We start from the raw sequence: 25,562 nt of genomic DNA on the forward strand, positions 1-25,562 counted from the left end.
AGAAAAGTGGGTGAAGGGAGATGTCGGACAGGGCAATATATGACAAAATAATAATTTATAAATTATCAAGGGTTCATGAGGGAGGGAGGGGAAAAATAAGCTGATGCCAGGGGCTTAGGTGGAGAGCAAATGTTTTGAGACTGATGAGGACAATGAATGTATAAATGTGCTCTACACAATTGATATATGTATGGATTGTGATGAGTTGTATGAGCCCCTAATAAAACGATTTAAAAAAAAGAAAAAGATATAGCGTCTGGGGACCTAAAGGCTTGAATGTAAACAAGTGGCCATCTAGCTCAGAAGCAACAAAGCTTACATGGACGAAGCCTGTGTGATCACAAAGTGTCGAAGAGATGAGGTATCTATCAGGCATCAAAGAACAAAAAATCATATTGTGAATGAGGGCAAGTGCGGAGTGGGGACCCAAAGCCCATTGATAGGCAACTGGACATCCCTTTAAGGAAGGGCCAGGGGGAGGAGAGGAGCCAGTCAGGGTGCAGTGTAGCAACGATGAAACACAACTTTCCTCTAGTTCCTAAATGCTTCCTCCTGCCTCCCACTATCATGATTCCAACTCTACCTTACAAGTCTGGCTAGACCAGAAGATGTACACTGGTACAGATAGGAACTGGAAACAGGACAGATGATCCCTTCAGGACCAGTGGTGAGTGGCGATACCGGGAGAGTGGCGGGAGGATGCGGTAGAGAGAGGGAACCGATTACAAGGATCTACATATGACCTCCTCCATGGGGGACGGACAACAGAAAAGTGGGTGAAGGGAGACGTCAGATAGTGTTAAGATATGACAAAATAATTTATAAATTATCAAGGGTTTATGAGGAAGGGGTAGCAGGGAGGGAGGGGAAAAAGTAGGAGCTGATGTCAGGGTCTTACATGGAGAGCAAATGTTTTGAGAATGATGAGGGTAACACGCATGTTCAAATGTACTTTATACAATTGATGTATATATGGATTGTGATAAGAGTTGTATGAGCCCCCAATAAAATGATTTTAAAAAAAAGAAAGTTCTTTTAAAATTATAGGTATTCAATTTTAAAATTATTTAAATGAGATCTTTAACCAGTTTTTTTTATGCTTCATGTTTCTTTTGTTGTGTTGAAATATTTTGCTTTTTATTTTATTTTTTTTTTATGTATGCTTTTTCTCTCTCTTTTTTTTTTAACATTTTATTAGGGGCTCAAACAACTGTTATCGCAATCCATACACACATCAATTGTGTGAAGCGCATTTGTACATCATTCTCAAAACATTTTCTCTCCACTTAAACCCCCAACATTAGGTCCTCATTTTCCCCCTCCCTCCCTTTAACCACTATTTTTAAAAATTTCTGATTTCATTTTGTATCGACAAATCTATTGATATAATAATCATAAGTATTTTTAGAGCACTTAGTAGATGCCAGTCACCATTTTAAGTGCTTTGTGGGTAGTATTAACTCTTTTAATCTTTATAACAACCCAAGAAGTAGGTACTATTAGTTTTACCATCTTACAAATGAAATTAAAACCTAGCCAAAGAACTTGTTCGATTAATAAGCAGTCCAAGAATTATCTGAACCAATTTAACAACATGGGGGACATGAACAAATACATGGAAAAACAAACCATTCCCAGATTACCTCATCTGGACATCAAAAACTTGAACAGACCGATAGCAAAAGAAGGTTCTCAGGGAACTACAGACTGAAAAAAAACCCGGCCCAGATGACTTCACTACCAAGCATTCAGGGAAGAGCTGACAGCAATCCTACACAAGCTCTTCTGGAACACAGACAAGGATGGTAAACTCCAAAACACAGTCTGTGAAGCTAGTATAACACTGATACCAAGGCCGGGCAAGGATCCCACAAGAATAGAGAACTACAGGCTGATATCTATAATGAACATAAATGCAAAAATCCTTAACAAAGTCTTGGTCAATAGAATACAAAAATATGTCAAAAAATAAGTCATAATGACCAAGTGGGATTCATACCAGGGATGCAGGGATGGTTAAACATCCAAAAAGCCATCAATATTATCCAGCAAATTAAAAAGAAAAAAGGACAGGAATCACATGATAATATCAATAGATGCAGGAAAGCATTTGACAATATTCAACTCCATTCCTTATAAAGACACTCAAAAAGATAGGATTAGAAGGAAATTAGCTCAATATAATAAAAGCTATATATGAAAAACCAATAGCCAGGTTTTTTTTTGTTCTTTTTTTACTGTATTCTTTTTTTTTTTTTTTAACATTTTATTAGGGGCTCATACAACTGTTATCCCAATCCATACACACATCAATTGTGTAAAGCGCAATTGTACATCGTTTCTCAAAACATTTTCTCTCCACTTAAACCCCCAACAGGTCCTCATTTTTCCCCTCCCTCCCCGCTCCCCCCTCCCTCATGAGCCCTTGATAGTTTATAAATGGGTATTTTGTCATATCTTGCCCTGTCCGATGTCTCCCTTTACCCACTTTTCGGTTGTCTGTCCCCCAGGGAGGAGGTCACACACAGTTCCATGTAATCGGTTCCCTCTTTCCTACCCATTCTCCCTTTACCCTCCCTGTTTTGCCACTCACACCACTGGTCCTATAGGGCTCATCCGTCCTGGATTCCCTGTATTTTCAGTTCCTATCTGTACCAGTGTACCTCCTCTGGTCTAGCCAGACTTGCAAGATCAAATTCGAGTCATGGTAGTGGGAGCGGGCAGGAAACCTTTAGGAACTAGAGGAAAGTTGTATTTCTCATCGTTGTTACATCGCACCCTGACTGGCTCATCTCCTCCCCGAGACCCCTCTGCAAGGGGATCTCCAGCGACCTACTAATGGGCTTTGGATCTCCACTCTGCACTCCCCCCATCATTCACTATGGTAAGATTTTTTTGTTCTGATGATGCCTTACACCTGATCCCTTCGACACCTCGTGGTTGCATAGGCTGGTGTGCTTCTTCCATGTGGGCTTTGTTGCTTCTGAGCTTGATGGCCGCTTGATTACCTTCAAGCCTTTAAGACCCCAGACGCTATACTTTTTGATAGCCGGGCACCATCAGCTTTCTTCGCCACATTTGCTTATGCACCCCTTTGTCTTCAGTGATCCGTTCGACACCTCGTGATCACACAGGTTGATATGTTGTTCCATGTGAATAGCCAGTTTTAAAGGAGAAAAGATGAAAACATTCCCACTAAAAAGGGGACTCTACAGGACGCCTCTTGTCCCTACTTCTATTCAACATCATCCTGGAGGTCCTAGTTAATAATGTAAGGCAAAGGAAGGATACCAAAGGTATGTATCTAGGGAAAGAAGTAAATTTGTTATTTGCAGATGACTTGATTTTATATAGAGAGAACCGCAAAGGTTTCACAATAGCATTGCTGGAAATGATCAAGGAACATGGTAGAGTGGTAGGATATAAGATCAACAAGCAGAAGGCAATTGGATTGTTAAGTCAATTGGAGGGGATTACAGAAAAAGTTCAGGAAGGTAGCACCCTTCACAATTGCGAAGCATAAACTGAAATATCTAGGGATATACTTAGCAAAAAAAACAATTGATCTGTATGAGGAAAACTACAGAACATTATTATAAGAAACCAAAAGGGACCTTCACAAATGGAAGAATAGCCCATGCTCGTGGATCAAAAGGCTCAATATTATAAAGATGTCAATCCTGTCTAAGGCACTATATAAGTTCAATGCAATCCTGATACAAATCCAGCGTTTTTCAAAGAAATGCAAAAACTGATTACCACCTTCATATGGAAAGGGAAGAAGCCCAGAATTGGCAAGGAACTCAAGAGGAAGAACAAAGTGGATGGACTTGCACTACCTGACTTCAGACTTATGCAGGCACAGTTGTCAAGACAGCATGGTACTAGTATAATAATACTCAGACCAATAGATAAGAACAGAAACCCCAGAAATTAAGGCAGCAGCGTACAGATGACTGATCTTTGACAAAGGCCCCCAAAATATCAAACAGGAAGCAGATGCCCTTTTCAACAAATGGTGCCGTAAACTAGTTATCAGTCTGCAGAAGAATTAAACAAGACCCTTACTCCATACAAAGAACAAACTTAAGGTGGATCACAGACCTTGATGTAAAATCCAAAATTATCAGGATCATTAATGAAAAAATTGGGACAAAGCTAAGAACCTTAGGGCAGGGAATACAGGAGCTATCAGACATGAGGAAGGACACACTGAAAGGAAGATAAAATAGATTAATGGAACCTACTAAAGATAAAAACTTGTGTACATCAAAAGATTTCAAGAGAGCCCACAGTCTGGGAAAGAATATTTAGTAATGACATATCAGACAAAGGGTTTATTACTAAAAGCTACAGAATCCTGCAAGTTTACAACAAGAAAAAAACAAATAGTACATTGAGAAGGTGGACAAAAAGACTTGAACAGAAGATTCACAAAGGAAGAAACTCGAAAGGCCAATAGAGATAAGAGAAACTATTCCAAATCATTAGCCATCCAGGAAATGAAAATCAAAACAACTATTAGATACCACCTAACACCCACAAAGATAGCCCAAGTAACCAGAAAGTAACAATGTAAGTAACCAGAAAGTAACAATGTTGGAAGGGGTGTGGTGAGATAGGAACACTCATTCACTGCTGGTGGTCGTGTTGATACATATAGCCATTGTGGAAAGTGATTTGGGGATACCTAATACATGGAAATCAAGCTACCATACGACCCAGCAATTTCACTACGGCATATACCCAGAAGAAATAGGAAACTGACCTCAACCAGACATCTGCTCTTCGATGTTTGTCGCTGCACTATTTACAGTTGCAAAAAACTGGAAGCAGCCTAAATTTCCATCAATAGAGGAATGGATTTTAAAAACCCTCTGGTATATGCACACAATGGAATGCTACGCATCCCTAAAAACAGCGATGAAACTATAAAACACCTCATTTTGTGAAAAGACTTGGAAGATATAATGCTGAGTGAAGTCAAGCACAAAAGGTGAAGTACAACGTTAGTCCACTGAGCTAAGTCCAAACAGCAGAACAAGCACAGGGAAAAGGCACACAACACACGATTCCCGGGCTGAGGACCAGATATTCTGGCATGAGCCAGACCAAACCCAATGATTCAAATGTCATCAAAACAGATGCAGACAGTACCTGTGCTGAAAGGTATCCCCCATCCCACCTCCACATATTCCTTTAAGACCCAGAGGGGTGGGGGAAGAAAACCAACAGCTATTGGGGTGGTGAGTGGGGGTGGGGGATCTAAACAGGAAAGGGAGAGCAAAAGTAGACCTCATTCCAGTGTGCCAGTCCATGAGGGTGATGTTCCCGCTAGGAGCACCTCGTTCCTAGAGATGACTGCAGGGCCAGCCTCACCTCCAGATGTGACGCCCTCTATATGACAGTACTGCAGAGGACACCCTGCACATACAGCTTGGGGAAAGCAGCTGGTGTGACCCACACACATGGGGGCAAATCAAGAGGGAAGTGCAAAATACTGATGATGGAAGCAAAGCCACAAAGTATCCCAATATTAGACTCGGGGCAGCACTTGGCACCCCATCTGAACGTTGGGGATTACAAGGGACACACACGAAATGTCTAAAGGCATAATGGCGGGGGTAGGGGGCAACCACGCAGCACTGGCCCACTCCGTCCGTCCCTGACTGCAGGAACAGCAATGGGGATGTTTAGGATGCTCACCTGTTGGACAGGAATTCTGAAGACTAAAAGGATGTATGAGTTGTTAGGCTGGCGGGACTCAAGAGAGCTCTGGGAGAAAGTGGGACTGGACTGATGATGTGTGTGTGTGTGTTTGTTTATTCTTTTTGGTGTTTATCTATACAAGATAGGCAATCATATGGAGACAGTGACTGATCCGACAGTTCCTGGGGGCCATGGGAGGGTATGGGAGCCAACAATGATGGGTATAGGGGAACAGTAAGTGTTCTAAAATTGATGGTGAGGAGGGTGTAACTTTTCTGGTCGAGTTAATCAAATTGTATCTGAGCAATTACTGAGAGGTGAACGATGGGTAAACATAATAGTGGGGTAAAGGTTAGAAAAAGTAAAGAGGAAAGAAAATATATAAATATATGTGTATTTAAGTATGTACACATGCAAATGCAACAAGGAAGCAGATGGACTTTCGGCTGCTACTTAAAACTTAACTCAGTTCAAGAGCGGTTTGTTCTAATAATGCAGCATGGTACCTTCCTGACAAACACTGAAGACAAAATGGGTGCATAAGCAAATGTGGTGAAGAAAGCTGGTGTTGGGCTATTAAAGGATATAACATCTGGAGTCTTAAAGGCTTGAGGTTAAACAAGTGGCCATCTAGCAGGGAAGCAACAAGGTGCACATTGGAAGAAGCACACCAGCCTATGTGACCATTAGGTGTTGAGGGGAAAAGGTATCAAAAGTTCAAAAACAGTAACCAAATCAATGTGAAGGGGAGTGGATGTAGTGGAGACCCAAACACCAGCTTTAAGATAATTGGACAGTCCCTCTCAGAAGGGCCACAGAAAAGGGATGAAAAATCCAGTGTGCGGTATAGCATTGATGAACCATATAACTATCCTCTAGTTCTTTAATATTTTCTCCCCTTACTATTATTGTTTTTGTTTTACCTCATTAATCACGTTAGATTTGCATGTGTTCATTTGTATATTTAAGACCATTAGGTACATGAAAGCCAAGATTAATAACTCTTCAGAAACAGTAACAGGAATAATGGTTCCCTGGGTGTACGGGAAGGGGCATAGGGCGCTGACAGCATGACTGTAACACCACTCGATGAGATCCAGCAACAGAATTGTATGTGAATGGAAAGATATTGGATAGTGTACGATATGGCAAAAAAAAACCAAAGCCTTTTAGGGAAAAAAAAATAATGAGTCCCTGGGAGGTGGGGTGGGAGAGGGAGGGGATAAAGGGGAATTGATATCGAGGAGTTTCAGAAGAACGAAAATGTTTTGAAACATTGTGGTAGCAATTGTACAATACTGCTTGATGTGATATAAAATAATTAAAATAATAAATAATTTAAAAGAATTATCTGAACCTACAAGATCTGGCCCCCAAACCTGCAGTGTTAACCACTACTCTCTATATGCATTATATATATATATATATAAATGCCTTATATAGCAAACTTCATATTCCATTGTAAGCTGTTGGTTTCACATGTTCAAGCATTTGAAAAACAACTGAAATGTTAAGTGTACACTTATTAGATTTTAAAATGTTCTGCCCTCAGGTCATTATAGACAGACAGTGCAGGCTAAAGAGAAAACAGGTTCAAAGAGTAATCATTTTGCATTTTTATAAAATTTATAAGAATAAAATTAAGTTTTGTGAAAATTGGGTAAAATGTCCCAAAATGGAAACAAAACCAAAACTAAACCTGACCAAACTCACTGCCATCGATTCCGACTTAAATCAGCCTTGTAGAGAAGTGTCGAATTCCCTTGTGGGTTTCCAAGACAAAATCTCTACGGAAGTGGAATGCCACAGACAGCTTTCTCCTCTGAGAGGGAGGTGGGTTCAAGGCGGTCTGTTAGCGGAGCACTTTTTACCACTGAGGCACCTCTCACTGTAATGAGTCACTTCGTACTCAGAGCATCCCTATAGACAGGGTGGACTGCCCCTGGCTTTCCAAGACTGTGACTATCCCACGGGAGCAGAAAATCTCATCTTTCTCTCACTTTGCAGCTGGTGGTTTTAGACTGCGGACCTGTGGATAGCAAGTCAACGAGTAGTCATTCCACCAGCAGGCCTCCTTAAAATAGAAACTACAAAACAATTTAGATTTACTTTATGTGCAGAGAGACTTGAAAAGTTTGTGAGGAACTATCTTTTAAGTCTATTTCTCTACAAGCTCTTTGAAGTTCCCTCATCTTTCTCGAATTTATAGGAATGGATTCAAATTCATCCTAATGAATTTAGACAAAACAGCTATCTCCCGTAATATTTCATGTAAGATATTTAAAACGTTTTTACCATTTGTCGCCTTGCTTCTTCAAAAGCACGTCTTTCTTCTTCTAAACGCTGCCTTGCTTCTTCTTCAGCTTGCCTCTTTTGGTTTTCTTGTCGCCGTCTTTCTAATTCTTCAAAAGTTAGTTTCAATTTTCCAGGAGAGAATGATTCCCTTTTTGCCTCACTTTCCATCTCATCATCCTAATAAAACATTATTTTAAAAATTCTGTTAATCATAAGGGGGAAATGCAATTAGCTAAACTAAACTGGTTAGATTTGTTCCTTAAAAAAATTTTACTAAACAAAAAAAGTTTACCAAAGTAAGGGGGAACCGACCACAATGATCTACATATAACCCCCTCCCAGGGGGATGGACAATAGAAAAGTCAGTGAAGGGAGACATTGGTCAGTGTAAGACATGAAAAAATAATAAGTTATAAATTATCAATGGCTCATGAGGGAGGCAGGGTGGGAGAGGGGAAAAAATGAGGAGCTGATACCAAGGACTCAAGTAGAAAGAAAATGTCTTGAGAATGATGATAGCAACAAATGTACAAATGTGTTTGATACAATGGATGGATTGTGCATTGTGGTAAGAAAAGTATGAGCCCACAATAAAATGATAAAAAATTTTTTTTTACCATGACCAATGAAAGACACTTTGCTTCCTTTAGAGAATGGCATTGCTCTTCATATTTCATTCTTTTATCTTCTTCATACTTAATTCTTTCTTCTTTCCGTTCTTTTTCTGGATCCTCAAAATTCTTTTTTATTTTTCCAGCTATTTTGTGTGATTTGACAGGGACCACTGTCACAAGTAGCGAGTCATCTCCTTCCTATTTTGTAAGATAGATAATTAGTATACTTCCTCTTAAAATTTAGTTTTCATAGGACTTTACCTTCATGGTTGGTAAATTTAATATTACTATTAATTATTAAGAAAAATTTCAAATTTCAGGTTATTAAATATTTTTCTAAATTAATTGTACATTATGAGTAAACTTGCTGAAATCTATTGCTTCAGAAAAAGCACGCATTTCCTAGAAAGTGGTGTTAATACAACTGTTTAGATAATAAACCTTTAGCAACATTGCCTGATTTGTTTTAAGTGGACTAATCAAGCCTACAAAAGGTAGTGTGCACCTAAGAGTATTCTAAATCAATTTGATGGTGAATGGCTCCAATTTAAATAACTCAAAAGCTTCTCTATATGATTCTCCCACCGATGCAAGCTTTTCAATACTTAATATAATTAATTCTTACTGAGATAAAAATATGGTACTTCTGAGTGATTTATTAAGCATTTATATTATTGGTGAAAACTTTTGTTACCTTATTTTTTTTTTTTTTTAATGTTGTTTTTTAAAAATTTGTTTTCATTGGGTCTATTAAACCACTTTTTGCCTTTTAATTTTTTTCAAATATGAAGTGAAGAACTCTATGCTCTAAAATAAAACTGCTTGCGATTTGTGTAGCTGTAATTTTGGCACACCATCAAATTGTTAAGAGTGATTTTTATTGTCTATGTTAATAAAAGGAGATGACTAAAACATCTGTGCTGGATGAACATTCTTTCAAGGTAGTAGATACTGTTCACAGATACTAGTATTTGACAATGAAACCACAAATTGCCAGGAACTCCGAGGAAAGAAGACAAATGATGAAAAGAAATTTTAGTTTTTAAAATGTTACTTTGCAACATTCTCAACTGTTAGTAATAGCTCAAAAAATATATAGTTTTGCCAGTACATGTCAACCTGAAACTAATGCAGCTCATCTTTCTAATCTAACCATGAGAACAAAAACATACTTCACTTTAAAAACACCTGAGTCAGGGTTTTACGTATGAAGTATGGTCTTCCTTTGCCAAACCTTCTTTTCTCTTTTTTGGTTGTTACTGCTGTATTTATAATAAAAATAGCAAAATCTCCTTTCATTTTTTTCCTTAAATTAAAAGATAATTTATGAATCAGATAAATCAAATTTTAGGTGAAGGTTTCATTAAAGGAAATGTCTGTTTACCTCTGACGCTGATTCTGTTTCCGTATTGTTTATGTCCTCAATCTATTGAATGAGAATTTCATATCATTACATTACATTGAATTTTTGCTTTTAAACATATAACTGAAAGTTATTTAGTCCTGAGGTACAATAACTTTTCAAATTTATAATTTTTGAAATATGTTTGTTGTTCCAAATTAGCCAAGTATTTCCTTCTAAGTGGATAGTAAACCTTATATTCATATTTGTGTCTTGATAGCAATAACAATATTCATGAAAAAACATTTTAAGAAAAAATTAAAGCTATCTTTGTAAGTCGGGAATTTAAATAATGGACCAAATTCTTTTTTTGTTTGTTTGTTTTGGCTGATTTTTTTTAATCGTTTTATTAGGGGCTCATACAACTCTTATCACAATCCATACATACATCAGTTGTGTAAAGCACATTTGTACATTCATTGCCCTCATCATTCTCAAAACATTTCCTCTCCACTTAAGCCCCCGGCATTAGTGGACCAAATTCTTGTGTTCTGACTGTGAGCTTACAGCAGCAGTTATTAATTTAATTAGCAATTTCAATTGAGATCAACCAAAATATTTCCCCATTTTCTGCCTTTGCCCCATTTTCCTTCATTATTAGGAAAACCTATCATTAGTAATCAAACAATTACTGTGATTATATTTTACAATATAATATTATGGCAAAAATATAACTGATATAGTAATGAAGTAGGCTGAAAACGTATAGGCTTTCACATGAGAAGTTTTAGGGAAAAATTTATTTTAGTCAAAATGTTTGTTCTCTATTCATATTTCAATTGAAAGGCCTTTTTTAAGACAGGAGAGGTCAATTTGGCCACTGCTCATAAGAAATGTCATTTAGGTTAAATAGAGGGGCAGACTATGCACTTAGCAAACTGAAAACGCGAGACAATAAATTATTTAAATCAATGCCATTTGATTTAGGGATAGGGAAAAGAAACAAACGCAACGGGGAAGGTTATAAAATAAAAATTCATATTGCTTATTTTAAAATAATTTTTAAAGTCAATGAAAGAGTCTAAAGGTTATTTGTGCCCCAGAAATATCAGGGAGTTTTATTGTACTCTGGTTTGTACTAGCAATTGAGCTCAGTTCCTCTTCTCTTCTCGACCTACTTTTCTCGTCCATGTTTTCCTCAAGGAAGAAATAATTCATACTTCCTTAAAAAATAAACTATTCTGAAGGCAGATATTGAGCGTGCACAGAAAATAAGTTCTAGATTCCTTGATGCTAAATTCTTTTTTATTTTATGTTTTACTGCTACAAGCATCCCAAGTCTCTATTGCTTCTAAGGTAAGATAATAAACTATATTTGAAGTATGTGGTCTTTTCTATGTTTTTGCTTTCTTTGCTCAATTTAAACCAAAACAATAAAAGATATAAGAATACTTTTTTCTCCTATTGATTTTAATAAATAAGGGAAAGGATTAATTTGTCTGAGAGGCCCGTGGTAGCAAAATGTTCACAGGGAATTTAGATATTCAGAAGTTCAGTGAGAGTGTGAGCTTTCACTTTATTTTGCTTTGTGGAAAACAGAGAGAAAACATCTTTCACTCTTTCTCAAATCAAATTCCTTTTCCCTCTTTCATTTCAACATCTCCCTCTCCCACCGATAATTTATTCTCCTTTTCGAATTGATGGACTTTAATCTTGCCCATCAGAGTATCGTCAAAGATAATTAAATAATTCTAAACCAAGATTTCCCCCCATCTTATGATTGGCCTTTGATTCTAACTTCCAGTAGATGATCTAACCAAGGGAGGGGTTGGCAACTTTTTGAGGCAGAAGAATCAATCCTGTCCCTCATAAGAATTTAAAAGTTAGTTGAGAACCATAAATAGATTTTTAAAAACAAACATCCTTTAAATAAAACTATGTTAGTTTTGTTTTCATTTTGTTCAGAGTCACATGTATGTACCAAAAGAGCCATGCCTATATGGCTTGAGAGCCACAGTTTACCAACCCATGAATTAACTCATGTTAAATGATAAGATCTTATAATCTCAGAACTTGTCATTATCTTGGGAGTCTCTCCAAGACTTGATGATCTATGCTACATTTTACTCTCTATATTCTGAGATACACTAAATTATATTACAGTTGACACTTAAGCAACACATATTTGACCATGTGTTTCCACTTTATATGTGGTGGGTTTTTTGTTTGTTTGTTTGTTAGTTTTTTCAAATGCTTGTTACCCTCATCATCTCCCTGGAAGCAATTCCTCTCCAATAAATTGTATATCCACAGAACATATGATCTTTCAGGATTCTCACATATTTTTCATTGAGTTTAATGCATATATAAACCTTAAATAGCACTATAAAAGTGCCACTGGTAAAGCTGGAAGTGCTCCCTAGACGTAGAGAAATGCCATGCCATTACCAAAAAAGTTGAAACGCTTGATATATACCATAAATTAAAGCCTGCAGACGAAGTTGCTCACCATTTTGAGATAAGTTAATGCACTCTAAGGGTTTGTAAAAAAGGAAGAGGTCTGCAGTTATGCTAGCAAGCCCACAAACTGGACTTTTTGGCAAAGTACCTATTTAATCTCCGACTGAAAAATCAGCTTTTATGTGGGTGTAGTATATGATATTCAACATATATATCAATCCATTGTCTCATGTAATTGCTAAGGCTTCCACTCAACAGTAAGCTATTAGTAAAGTAATTTGGGAATAAAAAATTATACGTGCATTTTCAACTACATGAGGGTCATAGTCCATATTCCCCAAGTTGTTCAAGGGGCAACTTGAACAACATGGAAAATAAGCTTAATTAGGCTTTAAATTAGACTTTCTATATTTGTGAGATGAAATTATTTTTTTCTCTACCTACATACATACTTAACTATTTATTTGGACTCATTTAGTCCCAGTTTAATGGTAGAATTTAACAACAGGCCAGAATTACCTGTTCATGTACAGAGAAACATTTTAAAAGAGCATATTGGGGGGGGAAAAAAGAGCAGATTGGAAAAAAAATATGTAAAATAGCCCTTTTTCCCTCTCTGAGTACCATTCTCGTGTTTTTGAAGTCTTTTTCTTTTTTGGGTTTTCATTTTTTAAACAATTTTATTGGGACATAACCTACATATCATACAATTCAATAGCTAAATCATATCACATTTAATTATTTAATTGGAAAGTAGGCTAAACCCAAGTACAAACTCACTATTAATTGCCAAACACGAGCCTATTCATAATGTATTTCCTCGTAAATTTTCTTTTTTTTTAATCGTTTTTAATAGGGGCCACTTGTAAATTTTCATTGTAAAATAAGTCTTTGATAGCTGGTGGTGTCAGCATTCTCCTTTCTTCAGATAAACAGGTATGACGTGATAAACTACGGAAAGTTTCTATTCTTTTCTCCAGTTTACCTGGCATGTCATCATTTAACACTATACAAATAGTTATTTGCAAAGTTGGCAAATAAATTATTTTTTCATGCAAGTATGGCATGTCTTTTTATTTTATTGTCAATTTTTAGACATGTAGTGCACACTAAAGCACGCACAGCAAATATATTCAAATCATTACAAAAGTAGGCCAAAAAAAACCAAGCACAATCTCTTAATTTAAAAAAAAACGGTTTTAAAGAGGCAATATATTGTGAAGACCATGCTACAGCCTTTGTTCAAACATTGTAGAGAAAAGGAGAGACTGACATGATTTGCTCCTTATGAAATGTTTTGCTCAAATATTAAGTATTAATAGCTCAATGACTTTATGCCAGACACTGTTCTAAGTGCTTTGAATTTACTATATCATATAATCTTATTTACAACATGGAGAAATAAATACCATCATTTTCTCAGTAAGCTAAATTCATTGATCATACAATGTAGACCAGGTTGCAATACATAAACAACAGATCAGCTTTTCAACTCTGTCACTACAGATAATTTAATATCAATTAATTATTTGAGAAAATATCAAAGAAACGTCTTTGAACTGATCTGTTCTTCATCTCATAAAATAGAATTATGACTATTAGTAATTAAAGCTTCTATATTATTATAATCATTAATCCTGTTGAAATATTTTTTCACAGTGTTAAATCAGAGCATCAAGTATTTTAAAAATACTTATCAGTCTCTTAGCTCTCATGCTATGAGCTAAAATGCATGAAATTTAAAAATTTGTTAAGAGGGTATATATAAACAGTAACAATCCTTTTCTTGTTCCTTAATTATACTCTAGATTTGGAAATCAGTAATAACTATATGAATGAAAGCTGTCACAAATTCCTCCTCCTACTACTCCTAATTTTAAAAAGGTAAAAGTTAACAAGTTAGTTAATAATAGTCTCATTGAGTAGAAATATGATGAAATTATTATGTAGGAAGATGCCTTAATTATGCTTTAGTGTTTCATAATCAACATGTATTTAGTGATTGTTATTAAAAGACTGACATTTTTAGGTGCTTGTGTATAGGCTGGCGAGTAACAAAAAAGCATTGCAATATTCAGTCTTAAAATAGTAACTTTATCACTAAATATTTGTACTTAAGACTTTGTTTTTAGGTTTTCTTTTTTCTCACTGCCATTGAGTTGATCCCAACTCATGCGACCAGATGAGACAAGGTGGGACTGCCGCTGGGGGTTTGAGCTGTGAGCTCTTGACAGCAATAGAAACCCTAACCATTCTCCTGCGAGGGGCTGGCAGTCTGCAACCACGCATCCTGCAGTCAGCGGCCCATCGCAGAGCGCATGCCACCAGGGCTGCGGTTATTAAATGAGCTTATGTTTTATTGAAATATTTGAATTAGTCAACATATCGATTAGTTTTACTTTGCTTGTAATGGGCTAAATTAAAAATACATATATATATATTGAGTATATACCTTCTCAGCCTTTTTTGCTAATTCACGCTGTATTTTCCTCTTTTCTAACATATCCTGCTCAATTCTGCGCTTTCGTTCCTCCTCTGTTCTCTTTCTTTGCTCCTCTTGTCGTTGTTTCTCCATTTCAGCAAATTTACCTTTAACAGTTCCTAAAAACATATGGAAAAAATTGATATTTTGCTATTTCCTTTTTTCACTTTTATTTACAGTTTACCCTTCAAAATTCTTACCTGTTAGCTTTGGGACATATGCCTTTTCTATTTTAGAAGATAGCTCTTCCTCATCATCAGAAGCAAGCATTTCTTTAATCTAAATGGTTAAATTAATATGAACACATTTCCAAATATTAGACAAAGTACAGTATATGTACAGTTTGAATTTAAGTTATAATGTAAACACAGCAAAATACTTGAATTACACTTAATATGGGATGTGGTTAATATGCAAAGTAAACAAAATTAAAAATATAAGAATGAGTGAGTACTTGCAGAAGAAAGAGATAAAACAACCTCCTGCTTTCTCCTGTGCCATTCTTTCTCTCTAACATATTGTTCTTTTCTTCTTTGCTTTTCATCTCTAGATCTCCTTTGATTTCTTTCTTCCCTGGCTCTCTGCATGGCTTCAAACTTATCCTTTACATCACCTTTGCCAAGTTTTGGCACATAGGTTTTTGAAATAGGTTTAGATGAAGAAAGCAGAATCTTCATTAGAAGACAATAAAGAGAAGAAAGTTTGAAAAAATAATAAATTAGGCAAAGATTGATCAGAATAAGCAGTACATAGAAAGATTTATTGAAACAGAAAATATACATGACCACGAACACTTTATTTGGATAATCAAAATCTGATTATTTTCTAAAACAAAACTAAAATAAAATGAAAGAGAATCCCAGAGTATAAATTTCATTAATACATAGAGCAGAATCCCATTTATGGATGAAGGTCAGTAAAATATAAAAAAGTTTTAATCGAAAACAGTCTGTATGTTAATGTTCTACTCCATTAGTAAAGATTAAGATTTGATCTCATTTAAAATGTACCAATACTAATTCAGTAAATTAGACAAAATTTAAACAAAGCAAAAGTTTGAAGTTTAATCTATCTTAGGATTCTAGTGTTGCTATAACAGAAGTACCACAAGAGAAGGGCTTTAACAAACAGAAATTTATTCTCACACAGTTGGGAGGCTAGAAAACCGAACTGAAGGCATATATGAAAATGTTTTTTTCTTGTGTTGGCTCTGGAGAAGGTCCTTGATTCCTTTATACTTCGGAGAGCTGTATCTCTTGGAGGTTTTTCTGTGTGTCTTAGTATCAATCAATCTTCCCCTGGGCTGGGAGGTTCTTAATGCAGAGACCTTGGGTCCAAAAGATGCATTTAATACCCTCCATCTTGGTTTGAATCCTCAAACTAAGAAAATACAAATTATATCTTCTGTCTTTAAAGTTACAGCATATGATTCTGCTGGTATGTGCTATCCTTCAACAAAGAATCATGAACAGACATTCTCTTACTTTATTGTGGACCCCATCAAGCGTCATGTTCATGTTTTATATCACAGTTACGGTGTAGGAGAAATGTCTTAGTAATGCAATTTCCAATTAGTTCTTTCTACTGTTCTGTTTTCAAATTCATCCACTTTTTATTTTAAGTCTGGATAAACATTTATTTTGCAACTTAAACTCAAGTAAAATATAAAGAGCCTGCTCAGAGCAAACACCAAGATACCTTTCTTTAAAGTTGCCTGAAATACTAACAGAGAAACCAACTTCTGTCTCCATAAAAATCTGTACTTATACAAAATACTGTAGCATTTTACAGTTATCAGGAATTAAGGGTCTAGTTCATGTGTATTGCACTAATAAGCAAGTTCTTGTGTATTTGATTTCAGAAGCTAATTAACTTTGTAGCAGAAAACTAAACCTCTCTTCCACTGATTATTAATGTGCACTGCTAACTCTGTAAGCATGGGTTTAATTTCATTGCATTGCATAAATGTTTATAGTTCTAAAGCTTTGAAAAGTCTAGTAATCCTTGGATACATTGTATCACTAAAAAGCCTCAATTTAAAAAAAAGTTCTGAAAGCAATTGTAAATGTTTTGAAATCATATGATAAATTAAAATTAGTTCTGTAGGTAATAGAAGAGCTGTAAATAAACAGAGAGCTGCCTTGCTGGTATTACTAAATTGGCAGAAACATGAGAAATGGTGTCTCTTAGTGCTGTCCCTTTAACACATTACTAGAATAAAACTATAACTTGGGTAAAAACCATCTCAAAACCCCCCTGCTCCTTGCAAATTAGTGTTTAATTATCTCCTTAGTGGCACTGTGGTTGGTGGTTCAAACCCACGGGGGAAAAAATACTCCCCATCTCTGCTTGTATCTCTTTCCTTTTATCTCTTGGAAGAAAAAGGTGACACTAGCCACATAGCAATGAAACTCCTTACATCAGATCAGAGCTATGACACAAGTAAGCATGTTGTATCCGACTCTAATGGCCTTACAACTGATTGGATGATTACATCAGATCACAAAGAGGGGGATCATAACGTAACTGCCAAATTGTGTCATTCCATAACTGCCAAACCACTGAGAATCATAGCTCAGCCAATTTGACACATATTTTAGAACACAGTTAAATCTATGATAAAGCTTGATTTACATAATACCTTCTTGTTGCTTTCCATATCTAATATGGAAACTTAAGTAGGATCATTTACTTCTCATTTGTGGCAACAGGGTCTTTGTGCACAGTGACTTATATTCTCACTATGGTTATACTGCCCATCTGGAACGTCCTTAATTCAACTTTTAAAAATGTGTCTGAAGGTCTTATGGATTGAATTGTAAATAAAAGGAGATAGAAGTGAGCAGAGAAGGAAGGACTTGTTACTACCAAAGAAGGGCTGGGCGGGGAATGCTTCCTTTGGACCTGAGATCTCTGAGCTTCCAATCTCCTAGACCCAGGGAGCAATTGTTGCCAAGCCATGTGAAGATGGTCCACGAGCAGAAGCTAAACAGAGAGAGAGCCTGCCCCTGAAGCTGGCACCCTGATTTGAACTTCAAGCCACATAAACTGGAAAAGTTAATGTCTCTTTATTAAAGTCCTCAACTTGTGATATATCTGTTATTATAGTACTAGATAGCTTAGAGGCTATATCATTTCAAATAGAATGTGTTTTCAAAGGAAAATTCCCAAATGGCAAGAAAGCTTCCCACAAAAGGGAAAATCTGGTAAAAGACTATGGAAAAGATTTTCCTTCACTTGGAATTTAGGAAAGAAACTATTTTCCTTTCTTTGAAAATTAAACAGATCTCAAAAACAAGTCTTAGTAATTAAAATGTTAGTACTTCAGAGCCCCAAGCCCTTTCTCCTAGTGATAATGGCAAATTAACCTGTGATAGAGAGTGAATCCAGCCTGTAATTTTTTTATTGTTGCTTTATTCTGGTAAAATATAACATTTATCAAATCAACAATTTTTACAAGTACACTCAGTGATGTTGATTCACTCACCATGTTGTGTAGTCATTGTCATTAACAATTTCCAAATTATTCCACTATCTTGAGCAGAAACTCAGTGCCCTTTATACAATGACTCCCTCTTTCTCTGCCTTTCTATTATTCCTGCTAATCATTAATAAACTTTGGTCTCTATGAATTTGTCTATTCTATTTATCCTTATAAATGGTATCAAACAACATTTGTCCTTTTGTAACTGACTTTTTTCACTCAGCATAATGTTTTCAAGGTTCATCCATGATGTACCATATATCCAAACTCCATTTTTCTTTTTGACTGAGTAATATTCAATTGAATGTTTGTGGCACATTTTTACCTATTGATAGACATTTAGGTTATTTCCCCCATCTGATACTCTGAGTCACTCTGTATTTTATGTAATATGTGTATTTACCAGTTAAAAGTTGTTTTGTTTGTTTTTTAAATGTAACTTTGGAATCTCAGCTACTGAACCTCATATGGAACACTTAATAACAACGACCAAGAACCAGAAAAAGGCTGTTATTGCAGCTGCTGGACGAAGTAAAAAACAAACAAACACCTCATCTTTTTCTTATCTGTTTTTCCTGTAAATATAGGTCAAACCTGTTTTTAATACTGAACAAGTCTATACATTTTCCAGACTGATTTATATTTCATGATATGCAGAAAGTACATAAGATTGCTTCCATCTAAAATATACAATCTTTGATGAATATCTAGCTGGAATTTATGGATATAAGTAATTTCTATGACTTGTCAAGATCACTTGTATTTACACTCAAGCCGCTAACCATCACATCCACCTTAAGTTATTCCTGAATTCAGAAATCATATTTTCTAGACTAGAGTTCAAATGAAAGTACTAGGCCCAGGATCAGATGAATTTTTCTTCTTACATTTTATCTTTTGTTCCTATACTATTAATTTTGAACTTCTAAATAAGACCTTTCCAATAAATTATACTCTTTAAATAATTCTACTGCCAATTCTACAATCCACCTACCTCCCCAACTCTCCTTTAAAAAAATTGAAAACTTTTGAGACTTACCTCAGCCTTTTGGGTAATATCATTCATTTTGGCTCTATGTGGTCTTCAGACAATTATGGAGTACTGTATTTTTTGCACCTGAAAATATATTTTAGTATTTAATAAGAATTTTTAAAAATATTTGTTTTCCATGAAATGTTACACAGCAAATTAGGTTCCCACTTGGCAATTTCTATACAAATTGTTAAATTACAGTAATTCAATATTTCACAATGTGTTAACATTCTCTTTGCATTCTGGTTGTTCCTATTCCAGTACTCTAGTTTCCTAACCCCTTACTTGTTGAACATTTGATCTTATGTAGATGGTTTTTTAATAGAGCACCCTATTAATGGGTGATATTTATTTTGTGTATCAATTTGTTATTTCAGTGTTAGGTGACCTCAAAAGATAGTTCCAGTTCAAAGGCTAATAATCTTAGGAAGTCTTCTAGTCTAAACTTAAAGAAAAGCTGAAAATCAAACTGGCGGCCATTGAGTCAATTCTGACTTGCAGCGACCCCTCTGGGTTTCCAAGACTGTTAACTGTTTACAGAAGTAGAAAGCCCAGTCTTTCGTCCATGGAGCTCCGGTGGCTTTAAGCTGCCACCCATGTGGATCACAGCCCAATCTGTAATCACTATACCACCAGGGCTGCTTAACTAAAGAAAGCCTGGGCTTTTAAAAAAATTTAAGTTCTGTTCTGTGTTTTTCTCTTGGTTCTACCAGTGTTCATCAGAATGGTCAGTAGTAGTAGTCAGGCACCATTTAGTTCTTCTGGTCTTAGGGTAGATGAAGCCATGACCCATATAAGCTTTCAGTCCTGAAGTTACTTCTCTGAGACTTTAGTGTCCTTTATAAGTATTTCTAATAACTTATATTTTTTATTGTTTTTGGTAGATATCACAATATGCTATGTATTTTTTTTGTAAATAGAAATAGCATGTTAGTGGATCCTAAAATACTGACTTAGGCCAAGCAAAGAACCCTAGTGACTAGTGGGTCAGGTGAGTTTGGTTGGCTGGCTGGCTTGTGTCCCAGGGTTCAGGTATAGATGATACAAGGTGATGGTAAGGTTCTCGTTAGGCTTACGGCACAGAATAACTTGGTAAGATCATTGCTTGCACTTAAAAAGATTGTGTGTTAAAAAAAAAAAAAAGATTGTGTGTTCTGTGATTATTGGGTGTACTATTTCATAAATGCTAACTAGATCAAGCTACTTGGCCCACAATCAATGCTCATGGATGCAGCTGTCAAAAGATCAAAAGACAGTTCTGTTATGTAAATCTGCTGCACAAAACCTCTTTAGAGTATTGAAAAATAAGGATATCACTTTGAGAAAGGACTAAAGCGTACCTGCCCCAAGCCACAGTGTTTTTCATTGTCTCCTATGCGTGTGAAAGTTGAACATTGAATAAAGAAGACCTAAGAAGAAGCTATGCATTTGAATTGTGGTGCTGGAAAGAGCTGTTGGGAGTACCATGGACAGCTAAAAGGACAAGCTGATCTGTCTGAGAAGTGCCACCAGAGTGCTCCTTAGAGGCAAGGGTGGCGAGATTGTCTCCCATACTTCAGGCATAGTCTGCAGAGACTAGTTCCTGGAGAAGGACATTGTGTTTGGTAAAGTAGAGGGGCAGCAAAGAAGGGGAAGGCCCTCAAAGAGATGGATTGATGGTTGGGACAATGAGCTCAAGAAGAGCTCTCTGTTGGGTTATAGGGTGGCTATGGTTTAGAACGCACTCTAAGGCACTTAAAAACAGCAACTAGATCAAAGCATTTGATAGTATTATTCAATTCTGCTGCTTTACTAATTTGAATTTTCTATTTGTTTCTTTCTTTCTTTTTGTTAATCCTTCTATCATTCTGCCTCTATAGTTGAGAATTATACCTGTAATTCTATCATGTGATTTCAAACTCATTACACATTAATAATGGCTTCCTGATAAATTGAACCTTTTATATGTATGAATTTTTCTTATTAACTCATTGTTTTGAAGTCTACTTTATCTGATATTAATGTAGCCACACTAGCTTTGCATGATATCATTTCCTATCCATTCACTTTCAAATATCTATCTCTATATGGAGAGTATCTTTTGGATACAGCGTAATTGGACCTTAATCTTTAAAAAACCAATTCTGATAATAGTTATCTTTAGATATTAAAATGTAGATACAGTGTTTAGTCCATTAATATTCAATTACTAGTATAATTGGATTTAGGTATACTATTTTATTCTTTTTGGTTGTTGTTTACCTCCACTTCTTGATTCCTCTAAGAAGGACTTCAAAAAATTCAAAGAAAAACATAATTAAAAGATAATGAGATCGTCTTCCATGAGCTTTTGAAGCACCTTGTTTTTGAAAAAAAGAAATCATTTTATTGGGGCTCGTACAACTCATCACAATGCATACATACATACATTGTGTCAAGCACATTTGTACATTTGTTGCCATCATCATTTTCAAAACATTTCTTTCTACTTGAGCCCTTGGTCTCAGCTCCTCATTTTTTTACCCCCCCTCCTTCATCTTCCCTTCCTCATGAACCCTAGATAATTTATAAATCATTATTATTTTTTCATGTCTTACACTGTCCGATGTCTCCCTTCACTCACTTTTCTGTTGTCCATCCCCCAGGGAGGGGGTTATATGTAAATCATTGGGATCATTTTTCCCTTTCTCCATCACCTTCCCCTTACCCTCCTGGTATCACTGCTCTCATTATTAGTCCTGAGGGGTTTATCTGTTCTGAATTCCCTGTGTTTCCAGCTCTTATCTGTACTAGTGTATATCCTCTGGTCTAGCCAGATTTGTAAGGTAAAATAGGGGTCATGATGGGAGGGAAGCATTCAAGAACTAGGGGAAAGTTGTATGTTTCATCCGTGCTATACTGCACCCTGACTGGCTCTTCTCCTCTCCATAACCCTGCTGTAAGGGAATTTCCAGTTGCCTACAGCTGGGCTTTGGGTCTCCACTCTGCACTCCCCCTCATTCACAATGATATGGTTTCTGGTCTTTGATGCCTGATATCTGATCCTATCAACATCCTGTGATCACACAGGCTGGTGTGAAGCACCTTCTTGTTACACTATCCTGCCGAATTTTAGGTTGATTGAGCAATTTGGGAAGTTTTATGTTATCTGTTGGCTATTTAAGCAAAAAAACTTTAAAAATAGCTTTGTTGAGTTATAATTGGTATATAATAAACTATACTTAATTTAAAGTGTTTTATTTGATAAGTCCTGACCTATAAGCTTGGATTCATGATATCTTCACCACAATCAATACAATAAATATATATATCGCCCACAAAAGAAAAAGTTTCTTTATATGTAGTTTATGTATATATTATATGTCTAATCTTATTTATATAAAATATGCACATATATATATAAAAAACTTCATCCTGTCTCATTTTCTCCCCACAAATCCTAGCCAGCTAAACTTTTTATCACTGTAGCCGTTATGCATTAGGCTGCTAACCTGAAGGTCAGTGGTTCAAAACTACCAGCCACTCTGAGGGATAAAGATGAGGTGTTCTACTCCCCACAGTTACAGTCTCAGAAATCCATAAAGGCAGTTCTACCATGTCCTGTATGTTTCCTGTACATTGGCATTAACTTGGCAGTGAGTTTAAGTTTTGAATTTTTTAGTTTGATGTAAATTACAGTATGAAAATAAATAAATTACAGCATGTTCACTATTCTCTGGCTTCTCAAAATAGATTTAACCATGGTGTTGCATATATCAATAGTTCATTCATTTTTAATCCTCAATAGTATTCCACTGTAGAACATATTAAAATTTATTAACTATTCATTTATTAGGAGGCATTTAACTTCTGTTGCTTTAGAGAAAGTGTTGACCTGTTGGTCTCTATTTTCCTAGCTGATGGCTATTGCAAGTAAAAGCCCAAAGCCCACACTCACTGTTACTAGGTCCATTACCACTCATAACAACCCTGCAGAACAGAGTAGGGCTTCCCCTGTGGATGTTGAAGACTGTACATCTTTACATGAGTGGAAAGGTTTGTATGTCTCCCAAGGAGGGGCTACTGGTTTGAGCTGCTGACCTTGTGGTTAGAAGCCCAATACCTAATCAACTATGCCAAACTGCTGTGCATCAAGCTGATAAAGCACTGGAAGCACTCATCTATAGGAAGAAATTTAAAAGACAGCTAGCTGGCCAAATGACTAGAAGAGATACTCATAATTCCAAAGAAAGATGAACCAACATAATGCATACGCAAGTGAAATTTTGCAAATTGGTTGCAACAGTGCATCAACAGGGAGCTGCAAGGAATTAAAACTGGAATCAGAAGAGGATGTGAAACAGCATATCATTGTTGACCTGAGGTAGCTCTTGGCTGAAACAGAGAGTTCCAAAAAGATGTTTCTCACTGCCATCGAGCCAATTCTGACTCATAGCCACCCTCCAGCACAGGGTCGAACTGCCCTTGTGGATTTCAGAGTCTGTAACTCTTGATGGGAGTGTGCCTTAGCTTTCTCCCCTGGAGGGGCTGGTGGCTTCGTAGTGCTGACCTTGCAGCTGGCAGCCCAATGTGGACCAGGGCTCCCGAGAAAGATGTTTACTTGTGTTTTATTTTTTAACAGTTTATTGGCATATAATTCACATACCATACCATTCAAGAGTTCAGTCATATTAAGAAGTGTTGTATAAGCATCACCACAATCAATTTTAAAATATTTTCTTCTTTCTTGTGCTCATTGCTATTAGCTCCCATTCACCCCAACCTCCCCTGCCATACTCCCAAGAAGCCATGAATCCAGTAACTGTCTCTATAGATTTAACTATCTTGGATTTCATATACAGGAAAAATATATGGAAAAAAAGATGACAAAATAATCAAAAACCTCAATAGAAAAGAAAGTATTAAAAACTAGAACACACACACACACAAAAAAAAACTAGAACACATTTTACATGAATCAGAAGGGAAGTCAATAAGATGTTAAATTTTAACCTAAATGCATCTGCAATAAACCACTTTCCAATGCACTCCGCATGATTCACATCCCTGACCTATGGTCAGAAGTGATTTATCAGAAGTTTAATCCATGTGTATTTCCTTCACTTTGTTTTTTATACTTAAACAATCATAAAACGCGTCAAAGGGAAATCAAATGAAAAGATATCACATTTTAACCTCACTACATCAGTAATAACAAGACTCTTCACATTCTTCCACTATGATCAGAAGGAATTCACCATCAGAGGATTAATATATGTGTGGATCCTGCAAATGGATTTTGGGGTTCCAGTGTCATCCACAGACTTCTGCAAACCAGGTGTTTGCAATTTAAGCTCTGAAACTATTCTCTCCTTTGGAGTTGGATTTTATTATTTACTATCCTTGGATCACACAGGCTGGTGTGTCTTTTCCATGTGGATTACTTGTGTTTTAGCAATTATGCAATGGTATTCAATGATGTGGATCAGAAAAACTATGGATAGCATTGAGAAGAATGAAAAATACACTTCATTGTATACATGTGTTACCTGTACATGGATCAAGAGACAACAGAACAAGGGGATGCTGAGTGGTTGAAATTCAGGAGGTGTATGTCAGTGTTGTATCCTTTCATCATACATTCAATCTGAATGTTGAGCAAATAAGCAGAGAAGCTGGACTATATGAAGAACACAGCACCAAGATCAGATGAAGGCTTAACCTTCTATATGCAGACGATGCACCCTTGTTTGCTGAAAGTAAGGAGGACTTGATGCACTTACTAATGAAAACCAAGGATTGCAGCTTTTAGTATGGACTGCCACTCACTCTAAAGAAAACCCACATCCTCACAAATGCACAACAGATGTCATCATAAAAGGAAAATAGATGGACCTTTTCAAGGATTTTAACTTGCTTGGGTCCACAACCAATGCTCATGGAAGTAGCACTCAATAAATCAAAGGACACATTACAATGGGTAACTCTGCACAAAACCTCTTTATAAAGTTTTGAAGAGCAAGAATGTCACTCTAAAGACTAAGGTGTGAGGAAAAGAGGGACCAGACTTCAACCCAGTGCTCCAAGACGTGAATGCAACATGCCGGCGTGGAGTAGGGAACCAGTGGAGAGGTCTGGGGGGCTGGCCCCAGTCCGAAATACTAAGTGATGCCTGCCCCTCCCCC

At 36.3% G+C, this 25,562-nt stretch overlaps 1 protein-coding gene across 8 annotated transcripts in view; it reads right to left on the reverse strand.

Moving 5' to 3' along the window:
* Positions 1–25,562, reverse strand: part of NEXN (nexilin F-actin binding protein) — a 49,290-nt gene that overhangs the window by 21,070 nt on the left and 2,658 nt on the right. For 3 of the 8 annotated variants that reach the window (XM_045292188.1, XM_004699310.2, XM_004699311.2), the window contains exons 2-8: positions 19,426–19,503; positions 15,382–15,573; positions 15,103–15,181; positions 14,873–15,021; positions 10,003–10,044; positions 8,622–8,816; positions 8,005–8,181 (exon numbers count right to left, since the gene is read on the reverse strand). In XM_045292188.1, coding sequence (XP_045148123.1) covers positions 8,005–8,181; positions 8,622–8,816; positions 10,003–10,044; positions 14,873–15,021; positions 15,103–15,181; positions 15,382–15,573; positions 19,426–19,452 — 861 coding nt within the window. In that variant the 5' untranslated portion in view covers positions 19,453–19,503. Of the gene's footprint in view, positions 1–8,004; positions 8,182–8,621; positions 8,817–10,002; positions 10,045–14,872; positions 15,022–15,102; positions 15,182–15,360; positions 15,574–19,425; positions 19,504–25,562 lie in introns of all 8 variants that reach the window. The other 5 variants (XM_045292187.1, XM_045292190.1, XM_045292191.1 and 2 more) reach the window with 3 other exon arrangements.

The sequence above is a fragment of the Echinops telfairi genome, unplaced genomic scaffold, assembly GCF_000313985.2.
Source record: "Echinops telfairi isolate 266 unplaced genomic scaffold, ASM31398v2 ScPeMD7_443;HRSCAF=831, whole genome shotgun sequence".
NCBI classification, from domain to species: Eukaryota; Metazoa; Chordata; class Mammalia; order Afrosoricida; family Tenrecidae; genus Echinops; species Echinops telfairi.